Consider the following 26468-nt stretch of genomic DNA (forward strand, 5'->3'; position numbering starts at 1 on the left):
TGGCCCCCACAACCCTGAAATGGCCTGAGAAGGCCTTTGAACCCACCTACTAAAATAAGGCCATTGAGGGTCACAGTGCCTGTACAGTCCTCCAACACACCTGAATTTATGTAACGCATACATTTTCTCGCGTTTTTTCTCTTTTTGCTCTCAGGAGCATGTAATTAAGAATTTCTTTGTACTTTGTGCACATGAAAATAAACTGAACTTGTGCGTAAGACTTGGAATATCAAAGTATGACACCCCATAATGACCATAACATTACTTGGTAGAGTAGAAATAGGATTAGCTTTGCCTCAGCATTTCAAATCTTTTATGTTGACCGTGATTAGGAGTTCATTTAACCTTTTCTTTTATACACATTATGGGCATCTCAAAGTCTTTTACTTCACTTCATTTTTTTATTACTAATGACTAATAAAAATGACCTACAATGTATTAGTCATCTGACAGGAAAACAATCCTAAGTCACCTCCCTATCTAAACTGCTGTGACAGCAGTGTGGTTTGTGGTCTGTTTCAACCCCATTCTCATTTCGCCTTCTATAAAACTGAGATCTGAATTTGTAGAGATGATCACACGTGAAGCCATGCTACGAATGTACTTGACCGCCATCACCATCGTCTGCCTCGGACTGGCAGGTAAGCTAGAATGAGATACTGTACCTTGTTGGGCATTGACAAATTTCTTTTCTTTTAAGAAAACCTGATTTTAGGAGAGAAGCTTTGTAAAATAATTAAAATTGATCCGATCAACATGGCTATTCTCCACCCTGCAAAGGATTCATTTGGCTAAATTGGACACAGTGACAAAGAGTTTCATTTTTTTTTTCCATTTTGTTCCTCTCAGGTGTCTCTGGAGTCAAAATCATTGATGGGACAGTCGCCGTACCCCACAGCTGGCCTTACATGGCATATTTGAAGATAATAAAAGAGCGAGAGGTGCATATGTGTGGAGGGATCCTCATTTACCCTAACGTCATCCTGACGGCAGCTCATTGCAAAGGAAAGTAAGTTTATTTTGTCCTGTTTGTATGTGTGCCAGCATAGGGAGGAAACAAGATAATAATGCAATAGGAGTCTAGGAGTTAAGAATAGAACAAAAACAATAACAACATTTATTTATATAGCACATTTTCATACAAAAAGTAGCTCAACGTGCTTTACATAATGAAAACAAAGAAAAATTAAAGACAAAATAAGAAATTAAAATAACACAACATTTGTTAACATAGAAAAGGAGTAAGGTCCGATGGCCAGGGTGGACAGAAAAACAAAAAACTCCAGACGGCTGGAGAAAAAAAATTAAATCTGCAGGGGTTCCAGGCCACAGGACCGCCCAGTCCCCTCTGGGCATTCTACCTCACATAAATGAAACAGTCCTCTTTGTAGTTAGGGTTCTCATGGAACTTGATGTTGATTGTCAAACAGACTTCTGGCTTTTAAACCATCCATCATTGTTGGAACATCACGGTGCTTTCAGTAGATGGTGGTAGCGCAAGCCACCACCAAAAGGACACTGGAAAAGGAAACAGAAGAGAGAATAGGGGTTAGTACAGTTTTAAGAGCCACCATGAATAGTTATTATAATAAGTTGGAGATATAGAGTATCAGGATTTTAATTACAGTGAAGTTATGAGAAGGCCATATTAAAGTAATGTGTTTTCAGCAGTGTTTTAAAGTGCTCTACTGTATCAGGCTGGCGAATTCCTATTGGCAGGCTATTCCAGATTTTAGGTGCATAGCAGCAGAAGGCCGCCTGCCTCACCACTTCTTTTAAGTTTTGTTCTTGGAATTCTAAGGAGACACTCATTTGAGGATCTGAGGTTACGATTTGGAATATAAGGTGTCAGACATTCCGATATATAAGATGGGGTGAGATTATTTAAGGCTTTATAAACCATAAGCAGAATTTTAAAGTCAATCCTGAATGACACAGGTAACCAGTGTAGTGACATCAAAACTGGAGAAATGTGTTCGGATTTTCTTTTCCTAGTTAGGATTCTAGCAGCTGCATTCTGCACTAGTTGCAAACGATTTATATCTTTTTTGGGTAGTCCTGAGAGGAGTGCATTACAGTAATCTAGTCGACTGAAAACAAACGCATGAACTAATTTCTCAGCATCTTTCAGTGATATAAGAGGTCTAACTTTACTTATGTTTCTTAAGTGAAAAAATGCTGTCCTAGTGATCTGATTAATATGTGATTTAAAATTCAGATTACAGTCAACAATTACCCCTAAGCTTTTTACCTCTGTCTTGACTTTTAATCCTAATGTATCCAGTTTATTTCTAATAGCCTCATTGTATCCATTATTGCCAATCACTAAGATTTCAGTTTTCTCTTTATTTAACTTGAGAAAGTTACTATTCATCCATTCTGAGATACTAGTCAGACATTGTGTTAGTGAATCAAGAGAATCGGGTCATCAGGTGCTATTGATAAGTACAGCTGTGTGTCATCAGCATAGCTGTGGTAGCTCACGTTGTGCCCTGAGATAATCTGACCTAACGGAAGCATGTAGATTGAGAAGAGCAGCGGACCCAGGATAGAGCCTTGTGGAACACCATATTGGATATCATGTGTCTTTGAGTTGTAATTACCACAACTAACAAAAATTTTCTCCCTGTCAGGTAGGATTCAAACCAATTTAAGACACTGCCAGAGAGGCCCACCCATTGACTAAGGCGATTTCTAAGAATATTATGATCAATGGTGTCAAATGCAGCACTCAGATCTAAGAGGATGAGAACAGATAAATGGCCTCTGTCTGCATTCGCCCGCAAGTCATTTACTACTTTAATGAGTGCAGTTTCTGTGCTGTGATTTGTTCTAAAACCTGACTGAAATTTATCAAGAATAGCATGTTTATTGAGGTGGTCATTTAACTGCATAATGACTGCCTTCTCCAGAATTTTACTTAAGAAAGGCAGGTTAGAGATGGGTCTAAAATTTTCAAGAGCCGAGGGGTCAAGATTATGTTTCTTAAGTAGGGGTTTAACTACAGCAGTCTTAAGACAGTCTGGGAAGACCCCCGTATCTAATGACGAATTTACTATGTCAAGAATATTATCAATTAGCACGCCTGATACTTCTTTGAAAAAATGTGTTGGTATTGGATCAAGAACGCAGGTGGAGGGTTTTAATTGAGATATTATTTTTTGTAAATCAGGTAAATCTATCCTAGTGAAAGAGTTTAATTTGTTTATAACGGAATGCTGGGGTTTAGGAGGATCCTTAGTGTTGGGGAGATATACTATGTTATTTCTAATATCATTAATTTTTTGATTGAAAAATACAGCGATAGCCTCACAGGTTTTACTGGAAGTACTTAGGAGGCATTCCTTTGAGTTACCTGGGTTTAGTAGGCGATCAATCGTAGAGAATAAGACTCTGGGATTACTAGCATTGTTATTTATAATCTTAGAGAAACAGCAGCGCCTCTCAAGACGGACAGTGTTATTGTATTCTGTTATTTTAACTTTTAATATTTCATAGTGGATAGTTAGTTTAGTCTTCCTCCATTTACGCTCAGCTCTACGACACTCTTTGGGTCTTACATGGTATACCAATGCTAGAAGATTTTTTCACTGTCTTTTCAGGTGCAACTATGTCAACAGCAGCTCTCACTTTAGTATTAAATCTTCACACCTTACTATTTACATTATCCTCACTATTAAAGTTGGCACTATAAACAGACTGATTGCTTAGAATGTTTCTAAGTTTTAAAGCTGCTGATGAGTGAAAGAAGCGTTTTTTAACAATGTGCTTCTCATGAGTGTTTTCTATCATTATTTCTATATTAAAAAGTAGAAGAAAATGATCTGATAGACCAATATCAGTGATCTGCTTTATATCAACTTTAAGTCTAATGTACAACCCCAATTCCAATGAAGTTGGGACATTGTGTAAAATGTAAATAAAAACAGAATACAATGATTTGCAAATCCTTTTCAAACTATATTCAATTGAATACACTACGAAGACAAGATATCTAATGTTCAAACTGATAAAGTTCCAAAGCTGGGGAGCAGAGAAACTAAATGATAGTGGTAAGACAGACGAAGGGAACAGTCAAGTGGATGGAGGATGAGGATCTGAGGGTACGGGAGGGAATGGCAACATGGAGGAGGTCAGACAGATATGGAGGGACAAGGCTGTGGAGAGCCTTAAAAGTTAGTAGAAGAATTTTGAATTTAATTCAGAAGTGAACTGAAAGCCAATGAAGCTGCTGTAAAACGGGAGTGATATGGTGAATAGAGGGCGTTCTAGTAATGATGTGGAAAGCTGAGTTCTGGACCAGTTGAAGCTTATAAAGAGATTTGTGAGAAAGACCAAAGAAAAGGGAACTGAAATAATCCAGACAAGAAGTGACAAGGCTATGAACAAGGATAGCAGTGGTGTGGGGAGTGAGTTGAGGGGCGAATACGATTAATGTTACGCAGGTGGAAATATGCAGACCGGGAGATGTTATTGATGTGGGACTGAAAGGGTAAAGTACTGTCAAGGATGACACCCAGATTCTTAACCTGTGGGGAAGGAGAGACAGAGGAATTATCAATAACAAATGAAAAATGATCAGTTTTGGATAATGTTGATTTTGTACCAATGAGGAGAACCTCAGTTTTGTCACTATTTAATTTAAGAAAGTTTGAAGAAAACCAGGATTTGATTTCTGCTATGCAATCAGTTAGGGAGGAGGGTGGAAAGGAAGCAGTAGGTTTGCTAGTGAGATAGAACTGGGTGTCATCAGCATAGCAGTGGAAGCTAATGTTATATTTACGAAAGATATTGCCAAGGGGAAGGAGGTAAATAATGAAAAGGAGGAGCCCCAGGACAGAGCCCACCTGAAGTAACAGCGGTGGGTTGGGATGTGAAAGTTTTAAGCTGAACAAACTGAGTGCGGCCTGAGATGTAGGATCTGAACCAATCTAGTGGAGTGTGGGTAATACCAATCAAAGATAATCTATTGAGAATAGTAGTATGACAAATAGTGTCAAAGGCTGCACTCAGATCAAGGAGGATGAGAATAGTAATTAAACCAGAATCAGCTGCCATAAGGAGGTCACTAGTAATTTTTATAAGTGCCGTTTCTGTACTGTGTAGGGGACAACAACCAGACTGAAACTGTTCATATAGATTATAGCAATTTAAACTTCTAATCTTCTATTTCAGAATTTTGTGGTCACAAAAAAAGAATAGGTAGGTGTGTAACCTGAAATGTTTATCTGAGTAGTTTACTCTCTTTTAATTCATTTGCAGTTCGGTAAAAAGGCTGCAAAATATTTGTATTTGTCTCTGTACGACTCTTTGGCCAATGACCTGACCTCCACCATCCAAGGCAGATGCTCTCTTTCCAGTCAATTCCAGGAGATGATCCTGACCTCTGAAGCAGAAGCTCATTCTTATCCTGAACCATTACAGCATGAGACAGGAGTGACTGTCTTTTGAGGTCAAAGGGTTAATATTAATTTTACATAAAAGAAACTCAGTCCTCAAGTTTAATTCCTTTTCAGGTGGCAAAAAGCAGACTTACTTTTGACTTTAGAACATTAGAACAATTTAGACAAGAATGGGCCATTCAGCTCAACAAAGCTCACCAGTCCTCTATCTTTTATTCTTCCAAAATGACATCTAGTCTAGTTTTAAAGGTCCCTTCTGTCTTCCACTCTACTTAGTAACTTAATCTATGTGTCTATGGTTTCCAGTGTGAAGAAGCACTTCCTTAGTGACTTGGTGATTTTTTCTCTCCAGTCTTCTGGAGTTTTTTTTGTTTTTTGTTTTTTCTGTCCTCCCTGGCCATCGGACCTTACTCCTATTCTATGTTAATTAGTGTTGTCTTATTCTAATTCTTACTTTGCCTTTTATTTCTCTTTTCTTCATCATGTAAAGCACTTTGAGCTACATTATTTGTATAAAAATGTGCTATATAAATAAATGTTGTTGTTATTGTTGTTAACACCAATATGCATATGCCACTCTCAAGTATGAGGAACTGGGTGCCAATAGTGCATCCACTGCCATAGAACCCCATAGTACACTCTAAGAAAAAACATACAGCTATACATATACACATATATACATATACACATATACATATATATACCTACATATATACATACAAATATATATATATATATATATATATATATACATACACATATATATATATATATATATTATATACAAACGCCTACGCGTGGAAGTATGTGTGTCGGTCCAGCCCGGAAGTGAGAGGTGAAGTTGGGGTAAGGGCTCTGCCTTCAAGGAAACAGAAAACTCACTTAGCTGCTAACATCGACAAATCGGTTTCCCTTTTACTTTTCCTCCCACCGCTAATGCACAAGCGATGCGAGAATGTTGGCAAAACTAATCCTAGGGGAGAGATACCCAGAGTAGTTCCTTTCAGTTACCTGACATCTCTACATTTCAGTTTTTTTTTCTGACGTTTTCAATAGTTTCTAGGACCCCGGGCTTTTTACAGCACAGGCTTACACAACTAGTATATATATAAACGTCTACACGTGGATGTGTGTCTGTCTGTCTGTCCAGCCCCGAAGTGTGAGGTTACAGCATGAAGCTTAAAGAAAGCGACTCTGTCGCCAAACTGAAACATCCGAGAAAAGAGAAACTCGCTTAGCCGCTAGTACACAAGTGAGACGATCACATCAGCAAAACATAACCTCAGAGGAGAGAGAATCTCACTTAGCTGCTAATGCACAACCAATGCGATTGATTGAATCAAGTGCCAGTGCACAGTGCATGGGCTTACACAGCTAATAAACTGTATATATAACAAGTATATATATACAAGTTAGTTGGGGACATTTTTGAAACTTTTGAAGATTCACATAGAAACAAGAAGACATTACATTGTGGATCAATGAATTGCTCTTTTGCTCATGTTGCCTAAGGGATGGCACAGAATTTGCCACTTCCCTTTGACAGACCCAACAACAACAACAACAGCATTTATTTATATATAGCACATTTTCATACAAAAAAATGTAGCTCAAAGTGCTTTACAAAATGAAAAATAGAAGACACAATAAAAAATAAACATACGTCAACATTACTTAACATAGAATAAGTAAGGTCCGATGGCCAAGGTGGACAGAAAAAACAAACAAAAAAAACTCCAGAGGCTGGAGAAAAAAATAAAATCTGTAGGGATTCCAGACCAAGAGACCGCCCAGTCCCCTCTGGGCAATCTACCTAACATAAATCAAACAGTCCTCTTTGTATTTAGCGTTTTCATGGAAGGACCTGATGATGATGGTCACGTAGACTTCTGGCTTTCAGTCCATCAATGTTGGTGCATCATGATGCTTTGAGTAGGTGGTGGTGGCGCAGGCCGCCACCACAAAAAAACCGGAAAAAGAAACAGAAGAGAGAGTTGGGGTCAGTACGGATTTTGGAGCCACTATGAATAGTTATTATGATGAATTGAATATACAGAGTATCAGTATTAAGTTAAAGTGAACTTATAAAAATGCCAATTTAAAGTAATGTGTTTTTAGCAGTGTTTAAAGTGCTCTACTGTATCAGCCTGGCAAATTCCTATTGGCAGGCTATTCCAGATTTTAGGTGCATAACAGCAGAAGGCCGCCTCACCACTTCTTTTAAGTTTTGTTCTTGGAATTCTAAGGAGACACTCATTTGAAGATCTAAGTTTACGATTTGGAATATAACGCGTCAGGCATTCCGATATATAAGATGGAGCGAGATTATTTAAGGCTTTATAAACCATAAGCAGTATTTTTAAGTCAATCCTGAATGACACAGGCAACCAGTGTAGTGACATCAAAACTGGAGAGATGTGCTCGGATTTTCTTTTCCTAGATAGGATTCTAGCAGCTGCATTCTGCACTCGTTGCAAACGATTTATGTCTTTTTGGGTAGTCCTGAGAGGAGTGCGTTACAGTAATCTAGTCGACTGAAAACAAACGCGTGAACTAATTTCTTCACATCTTTCAATGATATAAGAGGTCTAACTTTTGCTATGTTTCTTAAGTGAAAAAATGCTGTCCTAGTGGTCTGATGAATATGCGATTTAAAATTCAGATTACAGTCAACAGTTACCCCTAAGTATTTTACTTCCGTCTTAACTTTTAATCCTAATACATTAAGTTTATTTCTGATAACCTCGCTGAATCCATTATTGCCAATTACTAAAATTTCAGTTTTCTCTTTATTTAGTTTGAGAAAATTACTATTCATCCATTCAGAAATACCAGTAAGACATTGTGTTAGTGTATCGAAAGAGTCGGAGTCATCAGGTGCTATAGATAAGTACAGCTGTGTGTCATCCGCATAGCTGTGGTAGCTCACGTTGTGCACTGAGATAATCTGACCTAACGGAAGCATGTAGATTGTCCAGTGTCCTGAAAAGGACTCCAGTGCCTTTGATCCCACTTTTGTCAAGAAGGAGCTGCTATTAGAAATACTTCTGTGAGACAATCCCTCTAGGGGGACTTTGTAAGACCGCCTTTGCCATAGCTGGGCTGCATTAGCAACTGTTAGCTGCTGGTTCGGTTACATCTTATCTCAACTGAGATTTTATTTAAAAGAAAAACTTGTGTCTCTCTCTTGAGTTTTTTGATATAAGAAATTTTTGAATTTCAAATCTTAGCTTTGGCTTCACGATCAGATATTTAAAGTTTTATGAGCTTTCTCAGTTTATATTATAATTTGCTTCCTTTAGGCCTCTGTTCATTTTAATTTCAAACATTTGTCAATCATTCTGTATTAGTTTTCTTCATCAGCATTGCTTAACATTGTTATTTATATAAATGAAGATTATTATTCTTAATTTTGGAATTTCTGCTTCACAGTCTAATTAGTATTGTTATAGTTAAGTCTTTTGCTTTTTACAGGTACTTAATAATAGCACTCTGTTTTTGATTGAAGAACTAATAAATAAAAGTTTCCTTTTTCTTGGCTTTGCCACTTATTGTTAGGGATTTTTAAAAATTTCAGTCTTCGCACTTAGGCCTCAAACCATAAGAGATGCATATTATCATAAAAAAAAACTTGCTTTTGCTGTTATTTCAGAGGCAAACTCATTTAACTTTGGTTTCAAGGATTTTGATTGGAGTAATTTTGGGGATTTTTCTATCAGCAAAACAAACAGGTTGTAAGAGCCAATCTCAGAATGTTTAATGTGTTTAATTTCAATAATAGAAGTACCAGCTTCTTAGAATATAGCATAGTCTTTTACCTCCTGTATGTAATATGAAATACAACTTTATTAGCTACTGTATATCTGTAAAACTGAGTGTTAATGAACTCTTTTAGGGCTGATTTTCCCCCTTTTCTCCCGGGGCTGAATATCCATTCATCTATCCATTATCTAACCTGCTATATCCTTACTACAGGGCCATGGGGGACCGCCGGAGCCAATCCCAGCCAACACTGGGCGCAAGGCAGGAACAAACCCTGGGCAGGGCGCCAACCCACTGCTGGGCGCATACACACCAAGCACACACTAGGGACAATTTTGAATCACTAATGCACCTAACCTGCATGTATTTGGACTGTGGGAGGAAACCCATGCAGACACAGGGAGAACATGCAAACTCCACACAGGGAGGACCTGGGAAGCAAACCTGGGTCCCCTAACTGCGAGACAGCAGCACTATTCACTGTGCCACCCGGGGCTGAATATTTTCCCAAAAAACTCAGTTTTCTGAAAAGCACACACATTAATAATTTCTCACATAAATGAGCATAAAATGTCTGTTCTCGATTGTGTGGCCACTCTCGTTGCATGTTTGCCACAGTGCGACACAATCTGGCTTATACCTCTTGTCATTGAAAGTGGTGGTCTTCCCAGGTGAACGTTGCAGTAGGTGCATCAGCTACACAAATGTGTTCAGCACCACGATCGGCTGGGGAGCGATCAGATGATGCCGGTGCGTCACTTTTGTTTTCAATCTCCAGATAACTTGCACCAGAATCGGAGTCCGACGAGTCAGAGTCCAGTTCAAAATAACAAAATGTACACAAAATGTAGTCCATTGAATAATTTGCTTTGTGCATTCACTCCACTCTCTCGCCAGATATTGATGCCATTTTTGCCAGTGTTTAGGCGTCGCTACTCACACACCCGCTGGGATTTGACGTCAAACCAATGAGTCTAGCATTCCTACAAACAAAGAGAGTCCTCCTTTGCCATAATGGTGAGTTCTTTTGACATTTACAGTGGATTATAGCCCTCAATCCCATGTGCCCCTGCTTGTTGTCTCCCCCTGTAAGCTAGATGGCAGCAGCCCTGGAAATTGTTACCTGTTTGGACACCCACAGGGAATGTCGGGAATTGTAGTCCAATAGTGTAGTCCTGCTGAGGTCTGTGGGTACCACTAGGGGTTGCTGCAGAGAGTTACACTTCATATTATTTGGGTTTTCCATATGGCCTGGAAGTACGTCAAACAGGCAAAGACCTGGCACTGGAAGTACTCCTGGGTCCTCCATAAAAGAGACCGCAATGCTTTGTCCAGGTAAGACAGAGCCGGGGGTGAAGACAGGTAACACTTGCCTTTTAGGGGATAAAAGTGCAGAGAAACAGAAAGAAGAAAAGACACTTGTTGAGTTGTTATATAAAAAGGTATATTTATAATGACCCCCCATTTTATTTGAACCCAGGACTGTGTTGCATGTTCATGTTTGGGGCTCAGCGGTGTCCCCTAGCTTTCACAATGTTTACCTACAATCAGGGAGCTATACAAAAATAAATGGAGCCCAATTAAATTGTCTGAGATGAAAAACGAAAAAACCACCTCTGCTACACATTATTGTTATAATAAATACATAGACTTTTATAAATGTCTCATGATCAATAACCTGCTTAATCAAAAAATTGCAGTATACACAAGAGGTAAATTAGTATGCATTTGTTAAACTGGTTGCTTCTGACTTGTGGCAGAATTCTGACTATTGTTGTCCTGATGTTGGATGTTTCATGCAAATAACACTGCCATAGCAAAAAGTATTTACTTCACACTAAACAACTGAAAACTGTGAACTGTGCGAACAATATCAGTGAGAAAAGACATGGATTATATCACTATGCAGCTCTCCCTGTTAAACCTAAAGAGGTCTAATTCTTTCAACCTGACACGACCAACACCGCACACAATGCTCCACAGTCTCCACCCTTGTCCTTCGCGTTCTAAATGACACCTTGTTGGTATCTGCACCTGTCACAGTGCAAACGGAGTTGGAGCTGACTGCATTGTCTTGTCTAAACATTCAGCAAAGAAACAAAAGACTCTTCAAAAAAATAATTATATTTACCATATATACTCACGTTTAAGTTCTCCCGCGTATAATTCGGGGCTTGATTTTACCGTATAATTTCTGGTATTTTATAATGTTGGTTGTATAAATCGAATGTGGAAAACTCACGCTATTATTCCAAGAGATTATGATATGCTAACCCCCACCTGAGAGTAACCATGGCACACACGGCCTTTATTTCTATGTATTGTGCCTACATGACCACACGGTAATACCTGAACTATTCCGAAGCGACATTTGCACTGTCTTGTGTTTTTTGTATCTCACACCCTCATACACCTTTATCGTAAGAGCATCCCTTTTTTATGATGGACCGTTCAATCAGAAGAAAATATGAAGGTGGTTTTAAATTAAAAGTCATTGAAGTGGAGAAAGAAATTAGTAACTGCGCTGCTGCAACAAACTTCAGTGCTCCTGAAAAACTGGTGTGAGATTGGAGGAGGCAAGAAGATGTAAAAAAAAAAAAAAAATTAAGTGTCATATTTTTGAACGGGCGTATAAGTCAGAGTTTGATTTTGTGATTGATTTTTCAGGTATGAAGACCCGACTTGTACACGAGTATATACGGTATTAAAGAATTTCATCTTTGTTGACTTTGCCTGTCCTGGGGCCTCATGTATAAACGGTGCGTACGCACAGAAATGTTGCGTAAGAACTTTTCCACGTTCAAATCGCGATGTATAAAACCTACACTTGACATAAAGCCACGTACTTTTCCACAGTACCTCATACCTTGTTGTACGCAAGTTCTCTGCTCGGTTTTGCAGACTGGTGGCACCCAGCGTCAAAGCAGTGCTACTGTTTGCTAAGTGGTTACTCTTTTATTTTCCTGGCGCGGCTTTATAAATACACGGAAACTAACTGCATATTGTTTATTAGCTTAATGCATCTGATTGTGATTAACTTGTAACAATATAATGGTCCAGGGAACAGCCATAGTATTCCAAATACCATAACTGCTTTACCGTTGTTACTCTCACTGCACCTTCTTCTTCTTCTTTCCGCTGCTCCCATTAGAAGTTGCCACAGCAGATCATCTTTTTCCATATTACTCTCACTGCACCACTTGGAGTATTTATATCACTGTATCTGAGTGTGAATCACAGCAGCAGCTGATTGGAAAGAGAATTATCGGTATTACAGCATCAAGCACATGCTACCACAGCCTTTCCTGTACGGACCTCGCGGTTCAGAAACAGTTTCATCCCAAGAACTTTAAATGCACTCAATCATTGCTCCTTGTAGAACTGTTTGTACTTATAAGTAGAATTACCTCACTGTAAACTTGCACTATAGTTATAATATTGCACAACCTGAGCCACTTTCTAAAGCGCGTATTTACATATGATGACAATGTCATTTTTAAGATGAAATGCAGCAAAATATGTTTATTATATTATACAGGTAAAACTTTAACTTCATTTAAATAATCTATTTTCTTCACTGGGACTGGCGTGAAGGATAGAATAATTACGAAGATAGCTTAAAGTTCCTTAAACGTTTTGAAGAAACGGCACTCTAAGCTTACAGATGGCTTAACATCTATTACAGAGCTGATTGTGTGGCGATCGGTTACTTGGAGAAAGAAAAACAAGGACTGCAGGGGCGGCCACGGCAATATATATTGAATATAAAACAGAAAGAGAAAATAACGACACAGCTAAAAACGCAGCGGCAAATTTCGACAAAAGTTAAACGCTTGTGTCATGAGCACGAGGCGGCTATGCAGTGTCCGCAACGGACGTGGCCATCCACCGTACATAAGATACGGGTGAAGGAGCCACCGATTCTTTCTCTGCCCAGGGCTGCCACAAGCCTAGAGCTGCCCATGAGTACTGCTGCAATGAATAATTTCATCGAATGTCGTGCACAATCACTGCCTTGTCAATCCCATGTTTAATAACGTGTTTTAACTCCTATCATCATGAACTCAGAGAGCTATAATATCACAAATGTAATGGCTTCTGTGTCCAGTCGGAGGAAGAGAGCCAGTTTAAGAAGCAAGTAGTGATTTACACACATAGAGCACATAGAAGATCACATACAAAACAAAGCATTTAACGTGCTACTTTAATTACGATGTGATTTGAGAAACTGGTTAATTAAACGATTTTAAGATGAAGTTTATGATGTTCTACTTTAATGACAAAATAAACAACGTGATTAAAGTGGAAATTTCGAGATTGAAGTTGACATTTCGTGTTTTTTTCCCCACTGTGTGCCTTTTTTTTTCTCTGTATTCTAATAAGCTCTCATATGACACTCAGACGGTGGGCTACGGGTCGCCTTTTCATGGCGACTGATATCTGAGCTTTCAAGTTTCTTCAACACGCTGTTTCACTCGATCAACTTCCTTTTGTTGATTATATCACGGTTTAATTAAATAAATTGTATGTTTTTCCTTTGCCTCAACTTGGTATTCGCTGAAATTCTTATATTTTCCCCCGTTCTTTTCCCATTGTATTTCTCAGAAGGCTGAGCTTAAGGGCGATTTATATTGATTTGCATATTCAAAGAGGCGTAATTCTGGGAGGAGTTGGGGCGGCACATAAGGCGCGTGCACGAGCGTTAGTTTTCACGCTGATCGGGATTTATGTAGCGGAAAAACGTGGAAGTTGGAATATGCACAGATTCTTGCATCTGGATTTTTCTGTGCGTAAACACATTTTGGCTTTTGTGCTTATGCCATGTTATAGTGTGAATTCTACGCACAGCGTTAGACTCTAAATTGTGTTTTGCCCATTGGATGGTTTTGTTCTTTGCCTATTTTAAGGAAAATTGTTGCCTTACCATCTACTATCTCTCTTTCATTTTTTTCCATTAAATATCATTCTCTTAAAGAATTCACCTATTAGCTAGTCACACTAGCAGTACTTCTAAGTACAGTTTTGTGTTGGCTGTCCTTAAATATAGAATAGACCATTTAAAATGTGTCTAAATTTTCTTTTGTGGTCTGTTCCTTGTTTGTCTTTAATAATAATAATAATAATAATAACAATAAGTTTTATAGAGCTTTTCTTGCTACTCAAGGTGCTTTACATACAGAGAGGGGTACCACTTCAATCACCACCAATATGTAGCACCCACCTGGATGCTGCGATGGCAGTTGTTATTGACCCAGTGCACTCACCACACATTTTCTGATAGATGATGAAGGTGTGAGATTGTTAGCCAGTTAGTAGCAAGGAATGATTAGGGGGACTAGAATGGACAAGGCCATGACATCAGGAAACACCCTTCTCTTTGTGAAGGATGCTCAGGGATCTTTAATGAACATGGAGAGTCAGAACCTCAGTTTTATGTCTCATCCGAAGGACAGTGTCATATTTATAGTGTAGTATCCTCATCCCTGCATTGAGATCCACACACAGATCATGAGGTAAGCATCCCCTGTTGGCCTCACAAAGAGCCCTTCTAGCAGCAACCCAAGCTTTTCCTGGTTGGCCTCCCATCTAATTACTGGGCCAGGCCCGAACACGCTTAGCTTCAGGTGGAAGACCCGTTCTGAAGTGTAGGTGGCAGGGCCACTGACAGTTCATTTCAACACCCTGCCTTCCATTTATAACATTCTCAGATTCCATCCATTATGACAGCTCAGCTGGGAGCACTCTAAAACAGTCACTGTGTTACTCAAAGTTGAACCACTGCTCCTTATACTCATTCCTAACTCTGCTGTTTTTCTGGTCAACAGGAACATCACTGTGATTCTGGGGGCTCATTTCTGGTCAGAAAATGAGAAGTCCCAGCAGACAATACCAGTGCAGGAAATGATTCCTCATGAAGCATATAATAATAAAACCTTTGAAAATGACATCATGATTCTGAAGGTGAGTGTAGCTATCGGTACAAATAGGTTCCACATTTTCAGATTTACTCCATGCCTTTCAGACTTTCAGGTATCTTAAATGGTTTTCTTTTCCTGCCTTGATAGTGAATGAAGTCCTCATAGTTAGCTTGGGATTGATCCTTAGTGAAAATATTTAGAGATTTAAACATACATCCCCATCAAAGGCAGTAGATACAACCTAAGAGAAGCAATGGCTAATGCTCCAGTCAACAATATAAAGACCCTATACAAATGGTGTGTCCATGTTCTGCAACTACTAAACTTCTTAAAGTTGAAATAAACTCCATGTCCTTCCATTTTATTTTGACCCAGTATTCATGGTTGTATACTTGGGTCTCAGTGGTGTAACGTCAAACTGACTTCATCCTGTCTCTTCATCCACTTTAAATAGCTGAAGTCCAATGCTACAATCACAAAAGAAGTGAAAACAATCCAACTGCCAAGCAAAGACGAGCGCTTTGTGCCTGGCACCACCTGCTCGGTGGCAGGATGGGGAAGTACAATATCTTCTGGGACTCAAAGCAATGTTCTGAGAGAGGTGACTGTGAAGATCCAGGAACGCTGTTACTCTGCTTCACTGATCTGTGCACGAGGCACCGGCAGAAAGGGAATCTGTGTTGTAAGTGAAGACTTTTTTTTGTTTTGTTTTTTTTGCAAAGTGTACACGACAAAGGTCAATTTCTTTTAATAGAATTATTAATCAGGCATATTGCTTCTTGACATTATTAAAAATCACCCTCGGTCTTATTTATTTCAGGGAGACTCTGGAGGTCCACTAGTTTGTCAAGGAAGAAACAACATCCCTACCGCTGCAGGAATTGTGTCTTACTCTGTGTCATATAACTGTGAGGATGCTGATCGGCATGACGTGTACGTAAAAGTGTCTGCATACCTTAACTGGATCAAAACTAAAATTGAAGTTAGCTCTTCTGCTTGATGGCTCCTCCAGGGCAAGGATTTGAAGGCAACTGCTGTGTCTCAGCCTGTTGTAGTCCTAAACAGCAATCCTATATTACATTACCACGCTGACGCAGAGCTCAATGACACATAAAATGCTGGATGATCCTTCCTCTTTCTCTTAAACCATAACCACCAGCACAAGTAACCGCTTCAATAAAGTCTGCAGTGCAATGGAGGAAGTGTGTGGCTTGTTCTTGGAGCTTTAGATTCTATTGGTGTGAAGCCTGCTAGTGTTAAATATCTGATTTAATGGTCACACATACTCTGATTTCCAATGTTAACTTATCGCACACAGTAATCCACAGGATTCCTCATATTGACTGGTTGTTTATTTTGGTGTCAATCACATCTGATCCTGATGTCTGATTAATAGCAGAGAGCTCTTGGTTTAGGGGTTTGGAAGTTGCAGGGGTCTTGGTGCCACTGAAGGCCACAATACATTTTAAAGAAGGGGAACTTCAATGACATTGCTACACAAATATGTACAGAAGGGAATTGTCAACATTTGTTTTCCTTTGTGAAAAACAGAGAGATCAGGGTGTGAATGAAACCACAGCTGACTGATTGTGTAAAGCAATTGGCAGGGGTCCGGATTTGGGGTAGTGGTGGGATTATGTGTGCTACAATATCCTGAACTTAGTACAGCAGGAAGCATAGCTCTCGTGGGGTTCATTACTACCTAGACTAGAGCTTCACTGCTGTGTGTAGTCACAATATGAAATTGTCACTTACTGTAGAGGAGTCAGCAGTGTACTACTGAACACAGAGTTTGGGGAAGGTAACACACCATGCAGAACACACTAAATCACAGTTGTGGGGGGACTGGATCCTGTCAAGGAAGGAATTTATGGGACCCACTCTTGCACATACACGCAGTTTAGAATTCTCATCTACCTAACATGCAAGCAGGATGTGAACACATATATTAACCATTTGATTGGTGGATAAACTATTTCTTTATTCCAAAATCCTGAGCTTAAAACAAACCCTTCACCATGTGCTCATTCTATTTCTTTGCACTTGTCTCGGTTCATTTTCTCTGCTTGACCAGCTTGACTTGCATCTCACAATATCAGCCACACCACACTGTGCTTGTACCTTTCCAAAAGTCTTTACACACTCCTGTATTGTGTGATTCAGTTTTATATTCATGACAAGAATCTGTCATGAATATATGTTTTTAGATGCAAAGAATTCATGTTTGTGCATTTGCCTTTTTAGATTATTTTTAGAGGTGTTACTCATTGTTATTGTCATCTTGGTGACATTTTTCATGCCAGCACTTTTTATCAAAATTTGGATAGCAGGTACTGACATTTTTGTTGTATTTTTTTGGTTATTGTTTCAATTTTACTTGCCTTTCATTGTGCTGACACATCACATGACCACAAAGTGTACGCATTGTCACCCGATTGGTCAAGATTCTCATGATAGGAGGTCAGGCCAATTAGCTCCAGTTTAAACATGACCGTGTCACTCATAATGGTGGATAATTCTTAAAAAAAATCCTTGTGTGAAATAGTAAGCAGCAAAAGTAGTGGCTCAGTCACTTAGAAGGCGTTTCGGTACTTTTTATTTATTTTGTTTTCTGTTTTTGTTTGTTGTATGCATGACTCAAAATAATCCTGTGGGACTTTGACCTTATCAGTTTTATTCTTTTGTACATTTTGTACATTTACATTTTGCCTTTTATTCATTCACCTACTTGCACCATGGTGAACTTTCACACCACCGAATTCACCAGATGGTCCTATAGTCCGTATGCATCAGTTTCACTATTTCAGTCAACGTCTGATGACCAACACACGTTGTCATTTCTATCACATGATTCAAATATAAAAATAATGATAAAAATTCATTACATTTCTATAGCACTTTACATTGTGAGTGCTGAGCCACTTCAACCACCACTGATGTGCAGCATCCACCTGGATGATGCAATGGCAGCCATTTTACGACACTATGCTCAATACACATTAGCTGTTAGGTGGTGAAGGGGTGAGAGACAGTTTGCCAATCAGAGATAGAGAATGATTAGGGGGTTAGAATGACCAGGCCATGATGAACAATTTAGCCAGGACATTGGGATACACCCTACTCTTTATGCAGGATGCCTAGGGGTCTTTAATGACCACAGAGTGCCAGGACCTTGGTTTTATGTCCCATCCAAAGCATGGCACCATTTTTACAGCACAGTGTCTCCATAACTGCACTGGGGCATTGGGATCCACACACAGACCACAGGGTAAGTGCCCCCTACTGGCCTCACCAACATCTCTTCCAGTAGCAATTCAACCTTTTCCTGCTTGGTCTCCCAACATGCTTAGCTTCAGGTGGATGGCCACTTCTGACATGCATGTGGTATGGCTGTTGGCTGAATGGTTCAGTTTCAGTTTGTTCTAAAATGGGCTTTCCAGCCATTTGTATTTATTGGTAGAAGACACCAACCCACTCATGGATACTGATTGGTTACCACAAAGTGGCAGAGTGCAAAGAACAATTTGTGTTTTTTTTTTGCAGTATGATGTTATTTCATTAATAAAATGGCATCAGAATACTGTGCCAAGCACTTTCAGAGTCCACGCTCAAAATCTATTGAAAATTGGTTATGAAGAGGTTAACCAGAATACTACTCAAGGTTAACCATGTTTACATAGAATTTTGAGCCAAAGAGATGCTAACAGTTAACATCAAAGAGATTAAATTTTATTAAAATATACCAAAAGCAAAAGTGGGAATAAATCAAAAAAGATTTTAAGGTTTAAAGGTATGTGTTAGAAGGCAAAACAAAACCAGTCCAAAATCCTAAAATATTTATTCTTTAACAAAGCAAAAAGTCTAACAGCAGAAAATCATAAACTAGTATTTATAAATTATTATTTTTTTAATTAAACAGACAAGAGAAACAGACAAACTAAACAAAAAACCTTAATGCCTCAGTGGCTAATTTGGCCAGCTACTCATTTAAATAGTGGCGGGGGGTCCTACAGCCGCACCGTCAGGGGGCCCTGCCCCCTTAGGCTCAACATGCAAAAAACAAGAAACATCAGAAATACAACAGAAATAACCTGAAATATAATAACACATAATTATTCTTGATCTCCCCCAGAGTCAACCCTCGCCTCGCTAAACTTAACAGCTAAAAGTCAAGTTATGTTTCATACAAAGGTGATTAAAAAACCTGCAATTATTTTGAAATTGCACAAAACAAACTCTCAAAGAATTATCAGTGGTAAGATTTCTAGGTATATGGAAATGGAAATTTCATTTGCCCAAGATTTTAAATCAATGTAAAAGGGTACTGAATATACGCAGATATTTAATATAATTGCATTGCTATCAGAAAATCCATTTTAAACATTTATATTTGCTTAATAAGATTGTTTTTTTAATTATGGATGTATGGCATATGAGACTGCTTTGCCTTCTAGACTAACATTTACATGCACAGATGTTCATTATTTGCTTTGGAGTGATAAGATCCTTCACAGTTCCAGCCAAATTAGTTGAAATAAGACAATTGCTATTAAAACTGGGAATGTTACAATTGTTAATAACATACAGTATTGGAAATATTTGAGAGGGCACAGAAATGACCAAATGTGACCACAAGGCCCAAACCTCAGACAATAGTATCCAACATATTCCTGGGTTCCAATGAAGTATTTTATTACCAACAGATCATGAAACATGCAAAAACAACCAAACCACAATTACAAAGCCAGTGCTGAGTGTCACCTGCTGCCTCTCAACTCTGACTCCATCTGGTGAGGCAGTGGGCTCCTTTTAAGCGGACCCAAGAATGCTTATCTTGCTACACAGTGTCTCCTTGGAAGCAATTCCGAGTCATTTGGAAAAAAACAGGAGGTCCTCCCCCAACAGTGCCCTCTTAATGGCACCTAAGGACCCTGAAAGGGCAGAACTTTCATACCCCAATTTCTATATATCCTGGCGGGTGTCCAAACTTGGGATGTCCACTTCTACCTGTCGTATGGGGAATGGAACTGTTCATGGCCTGCAGCTTCCACTTGTCCATCCTTTATATGCCTCTGACCAGGCAAGAAGCTGTTTCCTTGTCCAGCCGGTGTGCCCATCTGTCCTCCATGGTACTTACACCATGCTATGAAAAATATGCAAGAGGATTGCTGGGAATATCATGAAAAGGTATGCAGGGAATATGGGGTTACTGGATAGTAAGGTAAGTCCAACTGTAGCTTTAGCTAACACCCTACCATGGTTATTTCCAAAGTCAGTAATAGATTTTGTTGTGTATGATTTATTAAAGGACAAGCAGTCTGTTATTCCTTAGAATAAGATTGTTCATCAATCTATTATTATGGAATGTTATCAGTATTTACATTGGGGTTTTATGACATCGCAACTGGAAAGGATGGAGTAGCTGTTTTTGTGCCATCATTTCAAGCAAAAGTAAATGAAAGACTCTCAACTCATTTATCAGTATATACATTAGATATGGTTGCAATCACTTTAGGTTTGCAATGGGTGGAGGAAATCTGGCCAAAAAAAAGAGCTGTTATATGTTCAGATTCTTATTCAGCATTGATGAATATTAAAACTTGCCAGACTTGTTGCAGAATAGATTTATTTTTGGGATTGAACCAAAATTATTTTGCTTGAAAAATATGGACTTAAATATAAACAGCTCAAGAAAATTAAAGGAACACTTTTTAATGAGAGTATAGCATCAAGTCAATGAAACTTCTGGGCTATTGATCTGGTCCGTTAAGTGGCAGAGCGGGCTGTTAAACAGTTTTATCTGCTTTGGTGTTAATGAATATATCAACAGGTGCACTAGGGGGCAACGATGAGACGACACCCAAAACAGGAATGGTTTAACAGGTGGATGCCACTGACATTTTTCCCTCCTCATCTGTTATTTCACTGGCTTTGCATTTGGCTACAGTCAGTGTCACTACTGGTATCATTAAGCGATACCTTGACCCTACAGGTGCACAGGTAGTTCAACTTCTCTAGGATGCCACAACAATACGTGACATTGCCAGAAGCTTTGCTGTGTCTCCCAGCACAGTCTCAAGGGCATGGAGGAGATTCCAGGAGACAGGCAGTTACTCTAGGAGAGCTGGACAGGGCCATAAAAGGTCCTTAACCCATCAGCAGGACCGGTATCTGCTCCTTTGGGCAACGAGGAACAGGATGAGCACTGCCAGAGCCTACAAAATGACCTCCAGCAGGCCACTGGTGTGAATGTCTCTGACCAAACAATCAGAAACAGACTTCATGAGGGTTGCCTGAGGGCCCGACGTCCTCTAGTGGGCCCTGTGCTCACTGCCTGGCACCGTGGAGCTTGATTGGCATTTGCCATAGAATACCAGAATTGGTGGCTCCATCACTGGAGCCCTGTGCTTTTCACAGATGAGAGCAGGTTCACCCTGAGCACATGTGACAGACGTTCAAAGGGTCTGGAGAAGCCGTGGAGAACATTATGCTGACTGTAACATTGGTTGAACAAAATTAGATGGTAGAACAGAGAAGGCAGCAGCAGAGACAGGCAATTGGGGAGTTTTGGGGCGGCACTGAGCTCGATTCTGTGTCTGGGTTTTGCATACATGGGCAAATTGAAGAACAAAAGAACACAGAGGTGGCAAGGTGGGATGATGATGCATAAAAATATATACATATATATATATACAGTATATATACAGTATATATAGTAGCAGTAGGGAGCGCTATCGCTCCTTTGAACCCTCAGGTACCATGCCAAACACCAGGTAAAAATCCAATAATTATTATTTATCCTCTTTAATAAAACCCCTGTGTACATCCAGGTGTCCGTGTGTGTGTGTCTTCTGGTGAAGTGGGCCTGTGCGGGGCCACACGGCACGTATTCAGTCTCTTCCTGTGCATTCCCTGTGTGTGCAGAGAGAGAGAGAGAGAGAGAGAGGGAGACACACACACAGGTGCGTGCGCGCGAGAGACAGACAGACAGACACGCAGGCACGCACGAGAGGCAGAAACGCACGCACACACACACACAGGCAGGCCCGCGACAAATACAGACAGACACACACACACACACAGGCGCGCGTGCATTGATGCAATGTTAGCGAGCGGGTCGTAAGGCTATAGCGCGAACTCTTGCAGTGCTAGTTTTCTCTGTTGTTCAAGGTTTTCTTAGTGTTATTCAATGCTTTTACATTTAGTTTTCTATTACGCTGTGCATTCAGTGGTATAATTAACTATATTTGTGCTTAAAATCTTAAAAAATATATATTTACATACAGTTCATACGGTCTGGAATGGATTAATTGTATTTACATACAATCTTATGGGGGAAATTACTTCGGTTCCACTGTATTACTGTATTACTGTCTGACAAAATTACAGGCATTTTACGGAAATACAAACCAGTATTACTGAGAGAGAAAATTAAAGACACACAATACAGTGACGCATATTACAGCCACATACAAGGTCATTTAATATAGACTGTTCCTACTAATGTTTATGCACTACTGTTCTAGCGCCTGTTATCGTAATGGGCTTAATGTCTAGTTATAATAATAAAGTGCTCCAAGCACCACCACTCAACTATTCTCAATAAACAATTCTCAATAACCAATCCTCCGACTCCCAGACGCGTTGTCCTCCTACCACCCAGCTTTGTTCGCTGTCTGGGAGCTCCCACAGTCATTTTATAGTTCATGACCTGGAAGTGCTCCTTAACCTGCAGTCCATCTGATTTCCTAGCACTTCCAGGTCAAATCAAAACTCTTCTTTCTTTGTCAACCCGGAAGCACTTTATTCCTTCTGTCCTTGTGACCTGCAAGTACTTCCGGGCTGTAGGAAAACGAGATGTCTCTATGCCTCCCTGCAGCGTCCCCTGGTGGCCCCGAGGTTATCCAGCAGGGCTGTGTATTACAACTTCAAAGTCCATGATGCCCTGCTGGAACTCGGGGCATCTCCACATTGCAGGGAGGGCTCCATCTGGCGGCTTGGGGGTCTTGGCCGGGATAAACTTCCGGGCCTAGTCCACAATAGTCCCCTCCCAGCGAAGAACCATGGTTCAAAGCAGCCAACCCCGCGAGGGACATCTTCCTCCAGGAGGATCCACCAGTCGGGCAATGTTGGTGGCATGCTCTTGACAACCTAGGAGGAATGTTACAAAAATGAGTTTTTTGTACCCTTGGCATTCGGAGCACAACCGCGGTCCCCCTGTTTGTCTTCCTTGGCAAGACAGGAAGCACTTAGGAAAGTCTGTCTCCGCCCTTTTTCCTGCTGAGGAGGTTTCCAAAGCCGCCTCTGATTCCTTATTGCCCTTCTCTATTTTGTTAGGATATCCGCGTTTTATTTTTGGGATCTCCTGCTTATTCTGGGGCTTGTGCACAGTTTGGGTCTCTCTATTAGAAGAAGAGAGCCCCTTTACTGTCTGCATGCCCGTCGATCTTAATTTATTCGGAAGCGGCGTCTTCAGCACCGCATCGCTCTGGGAGACAGCACTTTTCCGCTGCTCCGGTTCGATCGGCGCTTCCCTCGCCCCTTCTATCCTTGCACTCAACTTGCTTATACTACGGGTCAAGGTCTTTAGGACCGATTCGCTCCGAAAAGCCACACTATCCAGCGGTTCCGGCTCGCTCGGTCCATCCCCCGACCACTCGGTTAATGTTCTGGCCTCTCTTGTAGGGCGTGCAGTAATTTGGCACGCGCTACTCAATAAACGCGGGCCCGGATCACACTGCTTCCCTATATGCTGTACGGTACCGGTCCCACTCACCTGTACCACCGCATCAATCATACTGGGAGCCTCTCGACCAAATCATCTGATGTGTTCTTCTAGTTTTTTCAGCGGCGCTTCAGCCCTTGCTCCCACCTCCTCCACTTGTTTCTTCAGCTCCACCAAGCCCTGGACGAAACTGTGTACGGGCTCGAGTAACTTCTCGAGATCCCGCAGTCCCACAATGTCATTTAATTCGGCCGAAGGCAGACTGCAATCATCATTTGTCTTACCTTTCGGCCGGGAGCCAATCAGCACATCCGCTCCTGGCACATGCTCAGCTGGGTTGTGCAAAGGCTCTTGGGGTTTGGAGATTTTAGAGGAATGGGGGGCCGCTACCGGCCGACTGTGATCCGCCTTTTCTACTTTGACAGTGGACCATTCAGTCACGTCCCGCTCCTCTTTATCTTTATTTATATTTGGTGCCGCTTCGCTCGCCTCCCCCTTCCCCTTCAGGGAGTTCGGATCCGTCGGGGAATAAATAACTTCACCTGAGGACTGATGGTGACCTTCTCCTTCCCGACTTCCTTTGAGCGATATCACATGGTCGGTTTCGGCGAATAGGCAGGTGTCTTCCTGGTCAGGTGACACCGCCTTTTGCTTTTGGCTTATCCAGCCTGCCCCAGGATAGTCCACGTGACTGTTTTCGACGAATGGGCTTCTCCCCTGCAGATCCCTAGAGTGGCTCAACTTCTCGCTATTGTGGCTATCTTGCCCGGGTATGAGGTATGTGTCCGACTCCCTGTCGGAATTCCACAGACAGGCCTCTGCAAAATAAGAAAAGAAAATTTCCGGCACCTCGGGCGTTTTCTCGGCACATACCTCTGGACTTTGTCGACGTGTACTCCGTTCACGTAGGTAGTCCGGCGTGTCCGATATCCGACGGCGCTCCTGCTGTCGTACCGCTCGGGCTTTCTTGGCTTCTATCAGTGCCCTGTCTTCCTCACTCCCCTTCAGGTATGTCCACATTTGCTCAGCGTCAGTTAGAGTCTGTACCTTCAGGTTATTCCCATTCTTTCTGCTTGATTTCTTCCCCATTGTTTACCGATGTCCAGCAAAGCTCACTATTGCAGCGCTTCTCTGTAGTGGGTGGCGTTTCTACCTCTGTGCTCTTCGACGGGACCTTCTTAGGGCTTTCTGCCCACACAATACTTTTAAAATTCAGATCCTCTGCCAACAGACAGCCAGAGAATCCTGCCGACTACGCCAGTGTAGCAGTAGGGGGTGCTATCGCTCCCTTGAACCCTCAGGTACCACGCCAAACACCTGGTAAAAATCCAATAATTATTATTTATTATAATAATAAAGTGCTCTAAGCACCACCATTCCACTATTCTCAATAAACAATTCTCAATAACCAATAACCAATCCTCCGACTCCCAGACACGTTGTCCTCCTACCACCCAGCTCAGCTCGCCATCTGAGAGCTCCCACAGTCCTTTTATAGTTCACGACCCGGAAGTGCTCCTTAACCTTCAGTCCATCTGATTTCCTAGCACTTCTGGGTCAAATCAAAACTCTTCTTCCTTTGTCAGCCCGGAAGCACTTTATTCCTTCCGTCCTTGTGACCTGCAAGTACTTCTGGGCTGTAGGAAAACCAGATGTCTCTGTGCCTCCCTGCAGCATCCCCTGGCGGCCCCAGCATTATCCAGCAGGGCTGTGTATTACAACTCCACAGTCAATGATGCCCTGCTGGAACTTGGGGCATCTCCACATTGCAGGGAGGGCTCCATCTGGCGGCTTGGGGGTCTTGGCCAGGATAAACTGCGGGGCATAGTCCACAATATATATATAAATATATATATATATATATATATATATATATATATATATATATATATATATATATATATATATATATATATATATATATATATATATATATATACAGTACAGGCCAGGGGCCTCATGTATAACGCCGTGCGTAGAACTCGCACTATAACATGGCGTAAGCACAAAAGCCGAAATGTGCTTACGCACAGAAAAATCCAGATGCAGGAATCTGTGCGTACTGCAACTTCCACGTTCTTCCGCTACATACTGTAAATCCCAATCAGCGTGAAAACTAACGCTCATGCATGCGCATTATGTAACGCCCCAAATCCTCCCAGAATTACGCCTCTTTGAATATGCAAATCAATATAAATCGCCCTTAAGTGCAGCCTTCTGTGAAAAGACAATAGGAAAAGCACGGGGGAAAATATAAGAATTTCAGCGAATACCAATTGGAGGCAAAGGAAAAGCATACTATTTGTTCAAATAAACCGTAGTATAATCAACAAAAGGAAGTTGATCGAGTGACTTAGCGTGTTGGAGAAAGTTGAGAGCTCACATTCACAAAATTGCACAGTGCCGGAAATAAAAAAGAAGTTACATATCAAAGTCGCCGTGAAAAGCCGAGTTGTAAGCCCACTGTCTGAGTGTCATATGAAAGTTTATTAGGGTACAGAGAAAAAAGGCACACAGTGGGGAAAAAGCATGAAATGTCAACTTCAATCTCGACATTTCCACTTTAATCACGTAGTTTATTTTGTCATTAAAGTAGAACATCATAAACTTCATCTTAAAATCGTTTAATTAACCAGTTTCTCAAATCACATCGTAATTAAA

General features: G+C 40.6%; 1 protein-coding gene across 1 annotated transcript; it reads left to right on the plus strand.

Moving 5' to 3' along the window:
• The first annotated feature begins 538 nt into the window (after positions 1-538).
• On the plus strand, positions 539-16281 carry LOC120536280 (mast cell protease 1A-like). The gene is made up of 5 exons (XM_039764602.1): positions 539-641; positions 850-1009; positions 14990-15125; positions 15537-15764; positions 15903-16281. The coding sequence occupies exons 1-5, from the start codon at positions 572-574 to the stop codon at positions 16080-16082; spliced, it is 774 nt and encodes a 257-aa protein (XP_039620536.1). The 5' UTR covers positions 539-571; the 3' UTR covers positions 16083-16281.
• The last annotated feature ends 10187 nt before the right edge of the window (positions 16282-26468 follow it).

This window comes from Polypterus senegalus, chromosome 10 (genome assembly GCF_016835505.1).
Source record: "Polypterus senegalus isolate Bchr_013 chromosome 10, ASM1683550v1, whole genome shotgun sequence".
Taxonomy (NCBI): domain Eukaryota; kingdom Metazoa; phylum Chordata; class Cladistia; order Polypteriformes; family Polypteridae; genus Polypterus; species Polypterus senegalus.